The following is a 15,414-nucleotide window of genomic DNA, read 5'->3' on the forward strand; positions in this document are numbered from 1 at the left end:
ACCACCGGACATCACAAAAACAAAACAAAATGGCTGCCCCCAGTTAGCAGGAATAATCATGGTTTTTTTTATTAACTCTAAAATTACGCGTTTTTCATTTGTTAAAGTGTCAGTATGTGTCGGTGGTCTGGATATGCATCTTTCCAACACATAAATCTCTTGTTCGAGTTTCTTCTACCTTTAAGGACTGAATTGTAATGGAGAAGTGTGTGATAGTTCACCTGTTTTCCTGATGTATGAATCAGGCAAGGTTAAGGACTGAATTGTAATGGAGATGTGTGTGAAGGTTCACCTGTTTTCCTGGTGTATGAATCAGCAAACGTTAAGGACTGAATCGCTTCCTTGGTGACGTTCTCCAGACTGGACATACTGGAGCTGCGGGAGCGCGAGAACGACGTCCCTTCATTCCGATCTGTGGAGACGAGACAAACAGAGTCAGAACAAACAGTCAACTGCCACATCATACAGTAAGGCAAAACACCCACAGCTGTCTCACTACCATACTGTGTATCAAGTTACTCGCAAAACATCACGTTAAAGAAGGATAAGTAGCAGTTAATGATTAGGATGTTACAATACTTCACTTTTTCAAGCCCTATAGGATCAGTGTTATTGTATGTTAACAGTAACCCTTAGAAACCAACTCGCACACTTCTAAGAAGAATGTTTTAATAAAAGCGAGATATACTTTTACGTTCAATGCAAGAAAGAAAAGAAATAGTTTTAAAGATAATATATAAGAAAAGTTAAGGGATGCACAAAAACAGAAGACATATTGCAAATCAACATATATGTTAAAACGTTGCTAAACCTAAATGGCTTCAGAAACCTTTTTTTTTTTTTTAATGTCTAAATTTGCACAAATAAAATATGTATCAATAAAATTAGTTTAGTAATAGTATAACCAACAAATGTACAAATGTAAAGTCATGATAAAAATACTGGTTTATAATATGAAAATAAGTAAAATTATATCAGTCACAAATGATTAAAAAAGTAATTCAAACGACCACAAGTGAACTTAAATAATTGTAACTAGACTACATGCTACAAAGAATACTTGAAATGACAATTAAATACATCAGATTTCAAGCCGTTGAAAAGCTGTGAATCAAAATGTAATTTGAAACTAAACCTATCTGCCAGTACTGATCAACAGCACAATGACAAACTGGTGTAACACATCACACATCTGTATGGCGACGACACACAAATGAGGCCGAATGCTCGACTACCTGTCTACTGTCTGTCTAGGTGATTTCCGTGCACTACCGGCCAGTGTAAACACTCGTCAACCCAACTAGTGCATTACTAACAGGTGCGCTTTTCTACAGAAACTGCTGTAACACAATTTCTGAAGCTTCTTACTACCACATATAGATTATATCAGTCACATTTAATTAACATGAAGCATGTAACACCGATAAAAGTATTGCATTGTTAACCATAAGTAACGAGATAATATTGTTTACAACTATTTAAAACAAATGAGAAGAAAAAAATATCTTTATCAAAATGAAAATACTTTTAAACGGTTATTATTTTTTTCAAAGTATTTAATAAATGATTAGAATCTTTTTAAAACCACCTGACAGTCAACATTACACCCAAACCAATACGGCGTTTGGTCATGTACCAGTATCAGATTTTGTTCAGACAATCCTATAGCCCAACAAACAATTCAAAAAGGCCAAAATATGATTTTATATTTTGTATACTCTTGACAATGTCTGCAATATATAGAAGAAATGTTGAGTTTTATATTCTTTTTTAATTGGAATAAAGTGGATGGTTTTAAAACAGAGACTTTTGTTTTAATTATAAAAAAATTCTAAAAAAATAATTGGGGCTTGTCAGGTGGGAATATACATGCATGTCAAAAAGTATTCTGGTAGTATGTAATACTGATTTTCTTCACGCCTTATACAGGATTTTGTGAAAACCAGCACCTCTGCAACATGGACTATCACATCTAGAATTACATCCTTAATCAGATGTTCAGTGAAAATTCTAAAACAAAAGTAGATTCTTCAAATATATTGGTAGACACTCTAGTGAGGTTTGATTATCTGCAACTAACAAAGACAGAAAATTTACACTATTTGTCTCAATGTGTTACATGGAAATGTCTCAAAGATTCATTATTAACACTGGAAAAAAAAGTTGTGTGATGAAATACATCACCAGTCAGTAAAATGTCTTCATTACTCCTTTATAGCAGCCTGTAGTACTTGCTCAATATTTCAGTGGGTGTCATCACATTAAATTCTGACATAAATTAGCTGTATTTTATCATGAATGTTTAACGACACCACAGCACAAAAATACACATCGGCTATTGGGTGTCATAAAAGTTAAGTATATGGAAATATTATTTACAGAATTATGTAAAATCACAGTGCAAAGAGCTGTGTGGAAAAGTATTTTATATAATAACTTTATGAACTAACATGTCTGGATAATAAGTTGTTCTTTCTTGTCACTTTTGTGTGAACATAGAAATGGACAAACAATGATTAAAATTCAAACCTAAAGAAATGTGAAGTTAAAAACAATGCACCAAAACATTTTCTTAAGTTCCACTTCACTTCAACCTGGTAGGGTGTCCTGGCGCACATACAGTTTTGACAGTCCACAGAACAATCCTTTAAAGCCATATTTTTCATCAAGTTCAAATACATGTATTACTTGATAGATTTGGCTCAGCATTGTTAGTTCATTTGTTATAAACATCCATCATATTTTAGTGTCAGTATCATAAAAAATAAACACATATAAAAACTGTCGTATGTAACAAGAATTAGAAAAACACTGTTTGGAATTGGAGCATGGATTATTATTCAGATTTGAGAAAGTAATGAAATATGACAAGCAAATACATTTTTCAAATGGATTAAAGGTTTTCAACTTAGCAAAATCAAATTTAATAGAAATATACCCATTCACTTCTCTATTAATGAATGAATGTTGTTGTTTTTTGTTGTTTGGTTGTGTTTTTGCTTGTTGGGTGGGTTTTGTTTTTTTAAACAATGCCTTACAACAGGAAATAATAGTAACATACATTCTAGACACAAGTTGCTGGGGATCCACCAAAGGATAACTTTTAAACACCAGGAAACAAGATAGAACAACAAGTTGTATTTCCTCATTAAACTATATAAAGACATGATGTTTTTGACATTCTTTCAAAAACTAAATGATCATTCAAATCACTCAAAAATAAATAAATTAAATTAAATTAAAAAAAGAAAAAAAAAAAAGAAGATATTTATCGAGTGCAAACAAGATAAAGTTGAAAACAAAAGATTTTCAATTTCATTAAATAATTTTTTTTTTTTTTTATAAAACATGATACAATAGTTAAAAGTGCTAGGAAATTGGGGATTAAACAGCATGCAAATGCTGAAATATTAATATTTAAGTAAAATGAGTTAAACTGGTCTATTAACACAATATTGTGTATTTATCCACTTTTTAGGTCATGAAAAGTGTCACAGATGCTATGACTGTTGAACAAGGTGTTACAGAACTTCAGTCAATTGTTTATTATAACATCAATGGCCTTTTGGGGGGTTTACCTCAAGTTTGAATGTTTTACAAAAGCTACCAATCTTGTCAAACTATTTTTCTGTTGTTTAAATATAACAACTGGTATTACCTGATATAAATATGTAAAATATTTCATTTCAAATTAGAAGAGAAATTTAGGGGGGCTTCACATTTAAAATGTACCAGTTCCCTCACCACCCCCACCTCCCAACTCCCTTAACTCGATTAAATTAAATGCTGTCACAAACTCATAGAGGCTTTCATCAATGTAATTTGGTAAATGTACCGAAATAAAGTTAGAGAAATCACTGAATTATTTTTCCATAATGTCCTTTTTGCTGTCATTGCTGTTCATCTAATCATACCAAGTCATCCATATTAAGTTACATTCATCGTGATATTTTAAATTTGGTATGCAAAAAGGTTCCTACATACGATTTGCTTCGTTTCTGTTTTTAAACCCACACTTATATTTTGGTAAGGTATGCAACATCCAAGTTAATAAAGAGGAAGGAAAAAAGTATGAAAACATTTAGATATTAGCATGTCATATTTCTGTATACATGAGACACACAAAAAACCAACACAGTATATATGAGTACATCCGGTGCTGGAATGTGTTGTTAAGACATTCATGCAGTAATCTATGTGAGTCACAAGTCATGGTTATTAAGGTGAGATGAATATACAAGTGACAATAACTAAAAATTGAGGAAATCTATGCTTGCATTATACCACTGAAAATATATTAAAGTAAATCCACAAGAGCTACAGCTTACATAATATTTTTCCCTATCAAATCGTCTCAAAGGCTAACATAATAATATCCTTCCATATCTAATCATCTCAAAGGCTTACATAATAATATTCGTCCCCATCTAATCGTCTCAAAGACTTACATAATAATATTCTTCAATATCTAGTCGTCTCAAAGGCTTACATATTAATATCCTTCCATATCTAATCATCTCAAAGGCTTACATGATAATATTGTTCCCTATCTAATCATCTCAAAGGCTTACATGATAATATTGTTCCCTATCTAATCGTCTCAAAGGCTTACATAATAATATTCTTCCCTATTCAATCATCTTAAAGGCTAACATAATAATATTATTCCCTATCTAATCCTCTCAAAGGCTAACATAATATTATTCCCTATCTAATCCTATCAAAGGCTAACATAATATTATTCCCTATCTAATCCTCTCAAAGGCTAACATAATAATATTATTCCCTATTCAATCATCTTAAAGGCTAACATAATAATATTATTCCCTATCTAATCCTCTCAAAGGCTAACATAATATTATTCCCTATCTAATCCTATCAAAGGCTAACATAATATTATTCCCTATCTAATCCTCTCAAAGGCTAACAATAATATTATTCCCTATCTAATCCTCTCAAAGGCTAACATAATAATATTATTCCCTATCTAATCCTCTCAAAGGCTAACATAATAATATTATTCCCTATCTAATCCTCTCAAAGGCTAACATAATATTATTCCCTATCTAATCCTCTCAAAGGCTAACATAATAATATTATTCCCTATCTAATCCTCTCAAAGGCTAACATAATAATATTATTCCCTATCTAATCCTCTCAAAGGCTAACATAATAATATTAGTAATAGTACCATTTATTTATTGATTTAGATTTTACTTGAATTGGGGGGGCAGGACGTAGCCCAGTGGTAAAGCCCAGTTGGTCTAGGATCGATCCTTGTTGGCATGCCTATTGGGCTATTTCTCGTTCCAACCTCTATTTGCCCATGGGCTCCTACAAGAATTTTACTTCCGGTATATTCTTCTATTGGGTTAGTGTGCAAAGACTGCATCACTTAGTTGTTAATTTTCCTCAAAAAACTAAAATTACTGATTTCTGTTCAACACTTTTCATGAAAAAATACTATTTTTGTTCATTTCTGACATAGTTCAGTTATAAATTTGTGATTTTTAGCAAGAAAGTTTTACATCAGTTCTATTACAAAATTATTATAAAATGTAATGATTATAATCCTTGTGTATCTATTATCATTATCACCCTTAATGTAACCAGTTGTCAGTCCAAAGTAAACTAGTTGTTTTGGGTACAAAATTTAGTTCCCTTCTGGGTCATAATTTTCTTCTAAATGTAATAATAACACAATCTAATTAAAATTAGCTCCACTATTACATGTGGATCTAACCGCAGCCAGTTGGAGCTCATATCCACCAATCAAAACCTTACTTGCAGAATCATGCCAGTGATTTGAAAATAATTTGAAAATATTCCGAATTATCCTGAGGGTATATGACATGTTTCATGTGAATTACAAATGCCATATTTAGACCAGTAGAACTAATTTTAATCAGATTGCTAACAACACTGCGTAGTCTCCAATGTCCAGGGAACATTTCATCTGTAAATACTAATTTAAATATTGACCAATCACACTTCGCCTTTTATAATGTTATTTGGGAGCATACAAATTCTAAAAATATCGGGCGAGTCTATTTTAGTGGCCGCAGTACAGCGAACCATACCAATACGTATGGGATGGGTTATTAGTCTTCAATTTTACATTACAAATTATTTATTTATTTATAAAAAAAAAAAAAAAAAGCAAATCAGTCTTCAGGTTTACATTACAAATTATTTATTTTATAAAATAAAACATGTTTTAAGGCATTCGTAATTCACACGAAACATGTATACCCTTAGGATAATTTGGAATGTCTTCAAATTATTTTTAAATCACTAGCATGATTCTGCAAGTAAGGTTTTGATTGGTGGACATGAGCTACAACTGGCTGCTGTTAGATCCACATGTAATAGGGGAGATAATTTTAATTAGATTGAATAATAACATTAATTTTATTACCCTGTAAATTTCCATGACAAATTTGTGTTTATGTTTCGATGTGAGAAATGTATCTATTTGAATACATCTCAAGGCATTTGACATTAGCAGATGATAAGTTGCTAATAAAACAAAATGCAAATAACAATATTTAAAAAGCAGATATTTAAGCAACAAAGATAGCAAAGTAATAAATATAGCTGATTCATGTGTATGAAACAAATTGATTTGAGTTTTCAATCAACCGTTTGCTGGTTATCTTTACTCTGCACGGCACGACAAACTGCAGATACATATACAGCAATAACATCCGATCTGGATACAAGAAAAAAGTAAAACTTATTTAGTCTGAAAAAAGCTAAATGAATTAGCCCTAAATATCTTCTTTCGTGAAACCATGCAGGTAACAATGCAAGCAAAGGTTTCCTTTTTGAGTATAAGTAGGTGACTATATATTAAAGTAATGCTAACTTGAAAAGTCCACCGAGAGATATGTCACTGTAAATTGAACAATGTAACCATGTTAAATGTTTGTTGCAGTTATAAATAATTATACATAAATTATATATATATATAGTGCAAATCTACAAAATTAGAATAATCTAAGTACCTCATACAAACAGTGTAATGATTAAAAGTACAAATTCATGGATATGGTAATGCAAATATGGGGGTTTAATAGGCCTAGACAAATCAGCAGATAACAAAATGTAATAATATAAAATGTAAATATTCAAACCTTTACACTTAATGCAGCAGCTGTCTCCAATGAAAGTATCAATATCACATAATTACATACTTTAAATGTGTGTGTCAAAGTTAACATAGTAATACAACACTGAAAAATAAGAAATTACTTTGACATTTCAGTTAATAATATTGTAGACTAGTTTCTTTTTCCGATAATAACTAACAGCAGAACTTAATTGGTGACCAGTTATTGGCACAATGGAACTGATGATTTAAAAGAATCCAGGACATTTGCCCCCCAGTCCAAAAATGGATAGGTGGACATTTGCCCCCCAGTCAAAATGATGGCTAGGACATTTGCCCCCCCAGTCAAAATGATGGCTAGGACATTTGCCCCCCAGTAGAAATGTTGGCTAGGACATTTGCCCCCCAGTAGAAATGTTGGCTAGGACATTTTCCCCCCAGTATAAAAATTGGTTTAATTAACAACTTAAATTACTGTTTAATAAGTTCTTAATTAACATTGAGCTTTACAGCTCATCTGTTTATAAACATAAAACATAACATACATAAAATACAGGAGAACAGGCTCTGATAAACAAGAAAACATACGTCACATAAAACAAACGGCAAATACCTTAAGATAACATTTTCTTAATTTATCTGCTTGAAATAAATATATTCCAAAATTACATAGCTGATTATAAATATTTATCCAAAATGAAAGTTGTTTTGTACAAAATTAAAATAAAGTTGTTCACAATATTTAGTGTTTTTGTTTAATTTTATCAATATAGTAGATATCAACTGGGGGGCAAATGTCCTAGCCAACATTTCTACTGGGGGGCAAATTTCCTAGCCATCATTTCGACTGGGGGGCAAATGTCCACCTATCCATTTTTGGACTGGGGGCAAATGTCCGTATCTCGATTTAAAACAAAACAAATTATACAAGGTGCTTGGAAAAGAAGAACTCAGAATTATAAGAAGTGCTCCAGTTCTATTCGTGTGCTTATTGGTCTGACATGAATTTTCACCTTCTGAACTGACACATAAAGCATGTGTGAAATGTAAACTTAAAACACCATCTTGTGCTATAGTCTATAACCATATAAACAGACCTTGCTGTCAAACAAATTGAGGGGAGTGATTAATTGCTCCATTCAAATTAGATAATGGGGAATTATATAAGATATTACCATACTTATACAATATAAATTCATATGTTAAGGGGAGGTAAAAATTACTCTCCTTGAACGAGTCTCAGGAGAGTGATGGGAAACCAGAGTGATAGCCTCCCTTACATAGTGACATCTGCATAAACCAGGAACTCACAACGGGGTGGTATTGCTTTGGGTTTATTTGACATTACTTCTGGCTTAGTTAGATTGTAAATTAACTTTCAAAATACACTATTATGATACTGTTTATATCATGTTACATATACGTGTAGATGTACATCGCATCAATGTAACATCACATCAATTATACATTTTTCAGTTTAATAGTTTCATAAGCATTGTTATGTAATCTGTATAGGAAGCAATATTAACATTTTCTTTTCAGCACACTAATAAATTAGTTACATAATGCAACATACTTGTATGAATGGTATACATGTTACTTGGAAATCTTCTTAAAACAGATAAATACTTTGTGAAAAATATTTACTCAGCTTAGTTAAAAGCACTTAAAACTGATACAGCTTTCAAACAAACTACAGTATTATTACACGTTACCTTATTTGTGATAGGATGGGCCAGTTCATTATTCATGTAAACATCAGGTACCGTTTATTTACCCATCTTTACCCCATATTCACATTACCAGGTACAAACTATATTTTAAATGTTAATTTAGTTATTAAAAATGTTTTTATCCCTTATCCAGCTTTTTTCATTATATATTCTTGATTGGCTGACCCATTTGAATTCCATACCTTTTAGCAATGTATAAAAATAATGTAATCACCTAACATAAAAGTGCCAAAATGGACAAATTCATGGCTGCATCAACTGTTAAAGGGAAAGTGTTATCAACAACAGTAGCAAACTTACATTAGACCATTTTTATAGTTGTTTGCCAATTGGTGATATAATTTCTACCCACAATACACTTCTATTAATGTCATTCATGTTGTTCAGTGGCAACATCTCACCACAACTCCCATGAGGACGTGTACAATATTTGTTTGTCAGATCAGAATATCATTTATTCCTTGTATGGAACATATCAGTGGGCCTACTAGTCCTATATGAATACCAGGCTGCAAATGTAGCACCATTCTGTGTTTCCACAAATTCCACATGTTAGTTCGGAAGCATAATATTGTGAGACAGAATTCTAAAATAGCTATATTAAATTATGTGTGTGACTCAAATAGAATCCTAAAAACAAATCCCCAAATTCAATGCCCATATATCTTTACTGGAAAAGATTCTTTTTCATTTCAACAAACACATTATATATGTAATATTCTAATGCTATAAAAGACCATGAAAAAAAGGTCTATAAACAAAATTGCCCGCAAGTTTCACGGGCCCCAGTTAGCCGGATAAGGGTAAAAATATAACAAATTTATACATAATATACAAATCATTTAACACTAAAAATGAAACAAGTTTTTAATATGATTATCTCATGACAATAAATGGAAAAACTACGACTATTTTAATAAATAAAAAGAAAACAAAAATGGACAATAAAATCAACAAAACACACATTCAAAATAAAAAGAATATACAGATTATATCACAGGAATAGAATTTTACAAGCTAAGATCTAAAATGACCAAGGGTAATAAAAAAAAAAATAATAAAAAAAATAATAATAAGAGTAGGAAAGAAAGAAACAGGAAAGAAACGGGAAAAAAGTAACAGGAAAAAAAAAAACGGAAAAGAAACACTACATTTTTACTAAAATTCCTTTTTTTTTTAAATTTATTTATATATATTTCCCAATTAACTTACCCAATTGAGTTTTAATTGACATTGAGTCCTTGACCTATCCAATGGGTTCTTTAAATGTCTCAATTATCATTGTCCTTAAGAAGCCCTTTAAGAAGCCATTCTCTAATTGACCCATTCAAAGGATAATCCCTTCTCTTTATGTCCTCAGATCTATCACTGGCCTCGGTGGCACAGTGGTTAAGCCATCGGACTACAGGCTGGTAGGTACAGGGTTCGCAGCCTGGTACCGGCTCCAACCCAGAGTGAGTTCTTAAGGGCTCAATGGGTAGATGTAAGGTCACTACGCCCTCTTCTCTCTCACTAACCAACTAACAACTAACCCACTGTCCTGGACAGACAGCACAGATAGCTGAGATGTGTGCTCATGGCAGCGTGCTTGAACCTTAATTGGATATAAGCACGACAATAAGTTGAAATCAAATCAATCAGATCTATCCCTTTATTTTATCCAGTATATGGCCTCCCAGATGGCTTCCAACTTAATTACCCATGATATCAATATAAAAGATGTGAGGGAGCACCATTCCTCAGAATCATTAGTATAAGGGTGCCTGTACTGTATATGATTTTATTTATATTTTATATTTCTGAAATGCAATGATGTGCCAGGACCGTGTCAATGGTTCCAAGTCCATTCCTGAGTTTTTGCATGGAGTCGGACACAACAGTCACATTACCAAGTGCTTATGACCTAAATTATACAAAGAAATTCATATATGAGAATAAAATTGTCAACAAAGTATGAAATAAAACTGTTTCTTTCTTTCCGTTTCTTTTTTTCCTGTTTCTTTTTTTCCTAGCCAAAATTGTTTCTTTCTTTCCTGTTTCTTTCTTTCCGTTTACCAACAAATCTAGATGCTCATTGAATAATTCTGGAGTATTACCCCTGGAAACTAGAGAACCTTTTTTAAACTGTCACTAATTTGGTCCTTTTAATCAGTCAACATACAATGAAGTCTCTTAGTCTTAACTATTAAAATATTATTATTTTTAATAAGTTTTTACAAATGCAGATAAATGTACTAAAATGTTCTTAAAGTGTTCAAATGAAGAGGAGGATTATAGTAATTTTTTGTCAAATGTACTGACTATGCTCAGCAGAATTTTTTTCCATTTCATAAATGAAACAGGAGATTTTAAAATTTGTTTTGAATAATTCTCTGAATACATGTCACAAAATTGATAACTAAAAAATAAATCTAAATGTCCAAATCACTAAATTCCACATCCTTGGTTTTCTTTTTAAAAAATTATTTCTTAAAACCCAAATATTTATTTTATGGAAAGTCAACATTCCATGCCAAAAAAAAACCCAAATGTATTCTTTGATTTACAATGCTACAAATTTAAAAATGGAAAAATAATAAAATAAGAGTCATGCAATCTAAAACTATGAACTGATCACAAAAGGAAACTTGCAAGGTGAAATACAATATCTTGTAATTGTTTTACTTGAAGCGGAGGGAGGGGGGAGGAGAGGAATTATTAGCCTAGAATAAAATAATATTTTAACCTATTTAAAAAAAAAAAGAAGAAACTGAATTTATAAGAAATATTACACAGAAAAATGTAGACACAGCAATAATCCATGAGAAAAGACATTGTATTGTAATGACGCCAACAAAAAACATGAACTCTTGTTCCTATTCCTCACAGGTATCAGTCACCATTCAGTAAATGTGTCTTAGTGTAAAGCACTCCCTACAATGTCGCAGACTCGGCTTTTATAAAGCACTCCCTACAATGTCGCAGACTCGGCTTTTATAAAGCACTTCCTACAATGTCGCAGACTCGGCTTTTATAAAGCAAACAGCACATAACACAAACTATGATATGCTAGTTGCTGGAATGGAAAAAAAACTACAATATATACTGCCACCGATTGGTTGATGTTCTACCACTGAACCAGGTATACTTTTATTCGACCCATTCAACCAAGGATCTTTTCATTTGACTATCTACTTTCACATGATTATACATACATTAGAATCTCGATGGGTGGAACTTGGAAGGGTCGAATACACTGCAACGCTCAAACCAAACCCGAAGTCCCGAGTTACACTTACACGACGTTGACTGAATGGTTCGGTCAATCTACCCGATGAGTCGAACACTTTCTCGGGTACTGATAAGGTTCGAGCTAACAGGATTCAAATGTATTTACAACATAATGATCGCAAATAGCCAGTTTGATGGCGAGGCATTTCTGGTGTAATATATGCTGAAAATGAAGTGTGATCCGAGTTTTTATTGTACTGAATTTATTACCGTCTCAACTGCGATCCGAAGGTTTAAAGCTACTTCTGTTATCTCTCATACAAATACAAAATAAAAGTTTAAAGTTTGTTTTGTTTAAAGACAATATTGGAGCACATTGATTAATTAATCATCGGCTATTGGATGTCAAACATTTGGTAATTCTGACTCATAGTCAACAGATGAATCCCGCTACATTTTTCTTAATGCAGCAAGGGATCTTTTATATGCACGTTCCCACAGACAGGAAAGCTCATACCATGGCTTTTGACCAGTCATGGTGAATTGGCTGGCACGAGAAATAGTCCAATGGGCCCACCAACGGGGATCGATCCCAGACCGACTGTGCATCAAGTAAGTGCTTTACCACTGGACTATGTCCCACCCCTCATACAAATACAGGATTCTCTGTCTTAGACAACAAAGAAGAGCTACCCTGGGTGTTCCTTCAACCATCCACTGCATATCACAGAACACGGACCAACAAGGAAAATACTTTAAAATATCGGAATCAAGGACAACTAATAAAGTGTCGATTAATTAATTCAGGAATCAAACAATCCCTACTACATGTTTCCCAAAGAGATAATTTGAACATTACTTTATTAGAAGCTAGTACTCTTTAGTTTTACATCTGCTGGGGGTTATGTAAGATCCAGGGATAGTATGTACACTTCCGGCAACAACAATAAAGTGTCATATTGTGTACGTTTTTGTCATTTATGTCTACCGACATCACAATTACAAGCATCCATTAAAATAGCAGGTAAAAAAACTAATATCTGTTAGTGAAATCTGCACAGCAACTAACACATAGTGTAACCATTGACATGTTCAGATTATCAATATTTATGAACACACTAAAGAGTAAAAAATATTTCTAATTTGTTCATGAGTATTGGATTTCTTAATAATTTTAGTAGACACTTAAACATGTGAAACAAGTTTGTAAATACTTTACATCAGAAAGACTGTAAGACAGGTGGAGACTGTAAACTGCAGGGAATTTGAGGACAGGTTTTTAGTATGTGTCTTGCTATAAAACTTCTTTTTAAAAAAAAATACTAGGACAATGATAATACTGAGGTGCAACAAATGGGAGAGGTTTAAATAGGAGACTATAAAAACAATAATAATCATTAGATGCACACAGAAAAACATGACATCATAGTATAATCTTGGCACCTCCACCATTTGTGTTTTCCTCCATGGAAGCGACGCTTTGGGCCTTCTGAATTTTGCGTGTGGTACCTTGTGATTTTGATCGCTTGAGTTCCGGCCGCTGTTCTTTCTTTTGCTTTAGGCTGGTAGGACTCAAACACACACCATTAATCTATAATCAAGTGAAACCAAGCACTAAATCAATTCTAGAGAGAAAAAAACAAAACAGAAATATTAAATGAATGTGGATTATTACTACTGGTCAGCCAAATATAAAACACTACAACAGCTGAGCTAATTTCTACTATGCTAGTATCTAGACAGAATCCAACAACCCTGCTGACCACTAGTCTTCCATCCAGGGCACATTTGCTCTCTTACGGTTTGGACAGCCAGTTCTGGATATACCGAAGTACAGCTAACGAGAGTGCAAACTAACCCTGGATAGTGTGTCTGTTAATAAATTCAAACTTCATGCAACAGTGACAAACAAAAAGCATCTACAAAGCCATCTGTTTCTCTCAAATTTCACACCTTTTATAATGTCAGAAATTCAAGCAGAGTTTGTCTGTTAATTTAACTGAAATCATGTAAGGATTCCTTAAAGAGTTTGTCACAGATGTGAAAGATGAGACAGCAGTGTCAAACAACAGATCTAAGAATGCAAAGCAAAAGCCAAAGCCAAAGAGAATGGTGAAGATGAAAGGGGTGACTTATCGCAACACAGCAGATCTCAGTGCAATCATAGTCTTACCCTGAAAAAAGGCAGAAGGTCAAAAGGTACAGTTAATTAGTATTGCAGTAACAGGCAATCATAACAAGTTGCAAGCAATATTAACACTGGTGAATGCAATTCCCATCAAAACTGCATGCTGCATTATTTTCCCATGATTTTCATTCTGAACTTGAAAAAAGAAGTTTTTTTAATACCTGAATCGTATCAAAGGCTGTTTGGGGACTGTTTAGTAACAGAGTAGAAACCCGACAGAATGCTACTCCCCAAAACACAACTTACATGTAAATGGAGTAATGATGGTTTTTAATTGTTATATTCTATAATTCTAATCCTCTTTTGGACTTAGCCTTGTAAAGTGCAAGTTTAACTCTTATCTGAATTAACAATGCTCAGTCATTGTATTAAATGTAATAAATTTTCTTCAGGTCATGGATGACTGTCATGATTTTCAGGTTAACAGTCACAGTAATGACATGACTTACTTTGTATAATAACTGTTTACCTTTAAAACAAAACATTCATTTAAGGTCTCCAAACATATTTTATTTTAGTTTATTTACTTCTGCTATTACTGACCTTGTGAATGGTGTTCGGTTATTGGCAGGTGAGACATATTTATTGTATTGACATGTCCCAACTGCATAATAATGGTAAAAAGATTGGCATAATGAGCCATTTTACTTATGGAATAGATTAGCCTATTGGACATAACAGCATTCGTTGCGACACAAGTTTATATAAAGGTGCACATTTGCATTACAAGTAAATTACTGAATGCAAACATTCAATAATTTACTTGAGACATGAAAGACAGACAACATCCCTACCTCCCATACAATACACTCCACTACAATAGCAAACATTATTTTTATTAACACAGCTGTAGGTATAACACTACTTGATACTCCAATTTCTCAATGTTGCTTTCTTACCGCTGTTGCCAGGGCTGCAACATAGCAGATTAGATGTCACTAGCCACACCAAAGTTGCCAAACAATCATAATTTGCAAGCTGAGTTTTGCCCAATTTCAAACAGTATACTGTCAAAGCAGGTGACTGCTTAATAGTGAGGTCATGTGATCCGGTTTGCCGTCTACATTGTTGTACAATCCAGTTTGCCACATGTTAAGATGTGGCTTGCCACCTAGCACTGAAAACTGTTTTATAAATTATACGCCACATCATTTTAGTAACTCGTAAATTAA

The 15,414-nt window shown here is 32.8% G+C and overlaps 1 protein-coding gene across 4 annotated transcripts in view; it reads right to left on the reverse strand.

The window, feature by feature from the left end:
- LOC121371784 (syntaxin-binding protein 5-like) overlaps positions 1-15,414 on the reverse strand; it is a 93,222-nt gene that overhangs the window by 11,351 nt on the left and 66,457 nt on the right. For 3 of the 4 annotated variants that reach the window (XM_041497923.1, XM_041497924.1, XM_041497922.1), the window contains exon 21: positions 293-412. In XM_041497923.1, coding sequence (XP_041353857.1) covers positions 293-412 — 120 coding nt within the window. Of the gene's footprint in view, positions 1-292; positions 413-13,497; positions 13,646-15,414 lie in introns of all 4 variants that reach the window. The other variant, XM_041497925.1, reaches the window with a different exon arrangement.

Source organism: Gigantopelta aegis, chromosome 4 (assembly GCF_016097555.1).
Source record: "Gigantopelta aegis isolate Gae_Host chromosome 4, Gae_host_genome, whole genome shotgun sequence".
NCBI lineage: Eukaryota > Metazoa > Mollusca > Gastropoda > Neomphalida > Peltospiridae > Gigantopelta > Gigantopelta aegis.